Source organism: Eucalyptus grandis, chromosome 2 (assembly GCF_016545825.1).
Source record: "Eucalyptus grandis isolate ANBG69807.140 chromosome 2, ASM1654582v1, whole genome shotgun sequence".
NCBI classification, from domain to species: domain Eukaryota; kingdom Viridiplantae; phylum Streptophyta; class Magnoliopsida; order Myrtales; family Myrtaceae; genus Eucalyptus; species Eucalyptus grandis.
This window is the reverse complement of record NC_052613.1, coordinates 56111850-56117275: the sequence shown is the minus strand read 5'-3', so window position 1 is coordinate 56117275 and position 5426 is coordinate 56111850. Positions and strand designations below refer to the sequence as shown.

Genomic DNA, 5426 nt, shown 5'->3' with positions numbered 1-5426 from the left:
AATCAACGACTTCATCGAACTTCATCGACAATCGACAACTTCATCAATAAGGGGTTTCGTCGAGCTTGAATGTGGGCCGATCTTCTTGGTCGAAAGAGCTGGTCTTCAATGCGGGCTGCATCAGCAACGATGTTCGAACAACCAAACACAGCATCATTGGATTTATCTAGCCTAGGATCTAAATTAAATATGTACAAAAAGTTCGACAACCATACTAAATAAATTAAAAGTTCAGTAAGAACATAACACATTGGACTAAAGTTCAATGACTATTTGCGTCATTTTCCTAAACCAAAACAAAACAAAATAACATTGCTCCACTCTAACTCCAAATAAAAACAATAGAAGTGTGTTTTTAATTTTTGGAAACTTGCGCAATATCTCCGACTGTTTTATAATAATGCAGAGGCATGAGCGAAGGTATCGAGCTACATAAAAGCTCATGAACCGTAGGTGGTGAAACTTGAACAAGAAACCTTCAATTTTCCCGACACTCATATCAACCACGCCAGCATTTTATCCCAAACTTAGTTCTGCGACAACATCCGGTAACATTTTACTGTTCCTTAACTTCGCTACCAAACCAAACACAGCGAGCATTGTATCTATGTGTAGCATCCAGTCTTAAGAGTATGTTGCGCACGGTGTTAGTATTGAACTCATGGTTGGAGGAGAATAAAGCGTCACTCTAGTATGTACGACTGAGTTTGAATTCTTCAAAATCCCGATTTCTCAGATTCTAAAAGTCACCCCAATAAAGTCGGCACAGCGGGCTCAGTTCGTATTCAACTCGCTCTCGTGTTTATTGAGTGATCTTTCCCAGTAAGGTTAGTACACATCCATAATCTTCTCATAGCGAATGTCACATGTACAAATGAAAACAGTCACTCTCTTATTACACATACTTATAACAGCCACACAACATAAACTCAAATTACTTCAGCGGCAAACGCTCAAACTCTGCACAAAGATGCAGCAACAGAAGCAGACACGCTTCTAGGCAGGTTTCAAGAAGAAAGGGGTGGAGTGTCGGAGTTTTCCCATGTAGACATGCTTCCATCGTACCTGCCACCCTTGACATTGTCTGCAGAAGCAATCGATTCAAGCTCGGACATCTCTTCGGTGTAAGCTTCACTGACAGAGCTCCAATGTTCTGGTTGAAATTCTCGATCTTGGTTGTGCCGGGAATCGGGCAAACATCATCACCCTGGTGGTGTACCCAAGCGAGGGCTAACTGCGATGTGGTGCATCCCTTTCTTTGCGCAATTTCATTCACTCGGTCAAATAACTCAGTTGTGAGCCAGGTTCTCGGCGGAACCTTGTAGATACTGCATAACATGGAGCAATGTCTCAGCAGAGAGCATATGAGCAATTATCATTTTTCCTTTTAAGGCTAAATTCTACAGCAACGAGTGCAAAAGTGGTTGCATTGCATGCCATCGGATTGTCTTGTTACTTGACATAATAAGCATTAGAAGTGTGCAATCATTGTGTATCTGGAAAAGCATGATCAGTTATAAATTATCTTGAAATGATTAAAATATCTTGTCCCAAATCATAAGCATTAGAAACGTCGAAGTGATCTAGCAACTACCTGATGGGTTTGATGTAGGATGAAAACAGAAACAAACTCAACAATCTAAGTTTTGTACGTGTGATGATACCATTAGTCACACATAAAATAAAAATCAGAAATGTAGATGATGTGTAGAAGAATGTTATCAGACGCAGAGCTCTTTTAGCTACAAAGAAAATAGCTACTTCACTTGCCAGCACTATCACTAGTCAAACACTAATGGCGGGGAGTAATACACAATTGGCTTTATGTCAGATGGGCACTTGATCCAAAACTCTCATAAGAAGGGTGTTAGGAGTCCTCGCTCAAGAAATGGTTGTGTCAAGATATAGTTTATCTTGTGAAGAAAGATGAGAATGAAAAGGACAGAGGGCCAAAGCCTGATACTGGCGTCAGTTATTTTGAGGAAATATCGCTAATCTGTGAAGAAAGATGAGAGAAAAGGGTGGGTGGAAAGTGGGGAAAGGATAGTGATTAGCAAATGGTGGGAAGGCTGGGAAACAGAGAAACTTACAAATAAACCTATATGTATTCATTCCCAAAAGCACGAGAATCCAGGAAACTGCCTCTTTCAGGCTCATTAAAGCCATTACTTGTGATTTTACATTTATCAAGAAACAAGAGGTGGGATGTCTGGCAGTGCTGGATTAAAGACATATAAGAACACAAAGCATTCATGTCACCAAGTTTTATTCATCCCATCCAGATACTTTTCTTTATACCACAAGAACAGGTTTCCAGCACTTCAATAAGAATGACAGTCAATGGAAGCATCTAATTATGTTGACAAGCACGAACAGACCTGTCTGAAGTCATCCTTAGAGATATTCTCCACCAACTTGGAGCCAACAGAAAGAATCCTCGTCCTAAAGGACTGTATGCAACAATTCCAATGCCAAGCTCCTAGTCAACATTTTTAAAGGAAAAGCAGAGTCAGAAGGAAGCTGTTATTGCTGCATAAACAATTAACAGAGTGATATCCTACCTGCACGTTGGAACGATCTCTGCCTCCACATCTCTTGACCAAAGCGACCACTCCAATTGCACTGCTGTGATGGGATGAACAGCATGTGCTCTTCTGATGTTGATGCAGAGGCCTCGGATAAACCAATGTACTTCATCTTACCTTCTTCAACGAGCTTCTTTAGCTCTCCGATCTGTGCATATTCACATGACAAAACAACAACATCAAGATCTTACATGTTAAGATCCAGAAAATTATGCGTGTCATTAGCTTTTATGCGTCTAGATCCCTCAATTATCATGCATCTCAATGCGACAAAAAGTCACAAGGTATTGAGTTAACGGAGGTTGATTTCTTGAATCTCTCACAGAAGAGAGCAAATAAAAGAAGTATTCCAAGTACTTGTCATATTTCACAATATGTCAAGAATCAAATGTCTCCACATAAAGTCCAGGAACAACTTTATATGTGATTCCTGTATATAAATTCAGGATGAACCCTGGAGCACTTTCATCTCAAAGGAAGATTTTGAATAATTTTCATGCTTGTTGACCCTTAACTTGTAAAAGATGCCCACAAAACGAAAACTCAAGCCACTAAACTACTAAATTCCACAACCCCTTGAACAACAACGTGCCGCATCTTGAACTCTACTATCAGCCGAACTTAAGTGTCATTTAACAAAATTCAACAAACTTGTAACAACATGACGATGCATCATCAACACCAATCTAACTTAGCAACTAATCATATGGCTCGGAGAAAGTCTCAAGCGAGGTGAAAGTTTGATGGGGGATCCATACAGTGACTTCGATGGGGACGCGAGTGTCGATGCGATGTTGGTAGTAGAGGTCGATGCAATCGATGTCAAGCCGCTTCAAGCTGGCCTCGCAAGCCGCCCTCACGTACGCCGGATCGCCCCGGACCTCCCTCTTCCCGTCCGCGAAGCTGATTCCGAACTTGGTCGCCAATTCCACCTTCTGCCTCACCCTCCCTTCAGTGCCTGCTCAAAATCAACCCCGAAATCAGAAAACCAAGGCGCAGGATCAGAGCACTCTGCTCGATGAAGCTAAATTCCGTAACACTATAAGCACATATAATTCATGCGGAGGCAAAACAGAGACTGAGAGAGAACCGACCTTTCCGAGGAGGGTTTCGTTGGTGTGGGGGCCGTAGATGTCGGAGGTGTCGAGGAAGGTGACGCCGGAGCCAACGGCGTGGTGGATCAGGGCGATCATGTCGGTGTCGGACTTGGGAGGGCCGTAGAAGGCGGACATGCCCATGCAGCCCAGCCCCTGCACCGACACCTCGAGGCCCTGCGACCCCAGCTTGATCCTCCTCACCGTCGTCGTCGAAGCCGCCATTGCCGTCGTCTAGCTCGAGCTCGCTCGTTCCCTGCACTGCACCGAGACGATGGCGAAGGCGTCGGGCGAGCCGAGATTTATAGGAGGAGTGGCGGTAGCTACGAAGTGTGTAGGAGGAGCGGTAATAGCTGTGAAGACGCACTTGCTTAGGTTAGATGAGACCCAGTGACGACCCTTCCCATGTAGGGAAGACGCACGGGCTCACGTCAATTGAACTACTTCCCCGGAATACAAAAGATATCTTAGGGTGTGTTCGTTTAAAATTATTTTTTTCCCGGAAATATAAATTTTTATTATTTTATTCAGAGAAACAAAAGAATAAAAACTCATTTGTTTATACTTTTATTCTGGTCTCTTTTTTTTTATTGTGAGAGCAACTTTGGAACAAAAATAAGAAATTAAAAAAAAAACTTATTTTTATTCTCGAAACACTTTCAAAACACTTTTCTTTATCATTTTTCTTCTTCTATTTTCTCTTTAATTTCTTCTTCTTCTTCTTCTTCTTCTTCTTCCTTTTGCCGGTCATTAGCCTTGGCCACGACACCGGCAATCGAAGCTAGACGCAGAGCCACGCCACTCGCCGGAGTCGCGCCCCAGCAGAGGCCGAGCCTCGCCATGGCCGCATGAGGCTCGACCTCGCCGAGCCACCTCCAGGCGTCACCTAGCGGTGGCCTGGGCGAGGTCGAGCCCGGTGGGCTGGGCAAGGTCAGCCTCGCTTAGCCCAAGACAGCAAGAGGCCTCGACCTCCCCAATCGGCACGAGGCGAACCTCACGTTGCTGGACAAGGCTCAACAGACATCGCCATAGCCAGCAACCGACCAAAGAGAAAAAGAAAAAGCAAAAGCAAAAAAATATTTAAAATATTAAAAATTAAAAGAAACAAAGAAATTATACAAGTTTACCAAACGCATTTTATTCCTAGAGTAGAAATTTTTGCAATTACCAAACACATTCTTATACTAAAAAATTATTCTCTAGAACAAAAAAAAACTATTTCATTCAAAAATTGTCCTCCGAAACAAAAACATTACCAAATGCGCCATTAATAATCACTTTCCATACATGAAACGCAGAATTGGGGCCACCCTTTCCATATGCCATATAGCATCCATACGAACATATTTCTAACTCTAACAAAATTATTGATAAAAATAATGATTAAGAAAAATTAGAATTAACTTATTTAAATAAATCTATAATCTTTTACAATTATCAAATTTTATTATTATTCAACATTCAACACTTTCATTTTCCGAAATCACCTTATAGTTTTTCTTATTTATTTTTCTGATAAGAAAAGACCCCGTGGTCCACCCCAACGCTCACCCCACATTTACTTCACTCTCTTTACATAGTTTCTTCCCCCACTTTCTAGCCTTCCTTATTTATTTTTCTGATAAAAATAAAAGTCCATGGGGTCCATGCCAACCCTTACCAACCCCTCCTTTTGTGCCCCCCAACAAACTTATTGCACTCATCATTTTCCCATCTGTACTCCTAATACGTTGAGGCGCATCGCAGA

The 5426-nt window shown here is 42.1% G+C and overlaps 1 protein-coding gene across 1 annotated transcript; it reads right to left on the bottom strand.

Annotated features, from left to right (window-relative positions):
• Nucleotides 1-2527: 2527 nt before the first annotated feature.
• LOC104456312 (IN2-2 protein) lies at nt 2528-3990 on the bottom strand. The gene is given in 5 exon segments (XM_039307675.1): nt 2528-2658; nt 2661-2733; nt 3344-3528; nt 3531-3543; nt 3680-3990. Coding segments are annotated over 5 exon segments (597 nt in total). The 5' UTR covers nt 3905-3990; the 3' UTR covers nt 2528-2557.
• Between the last annotated feature and the right edge of the window lie 1436 nt (nt 3991-5426).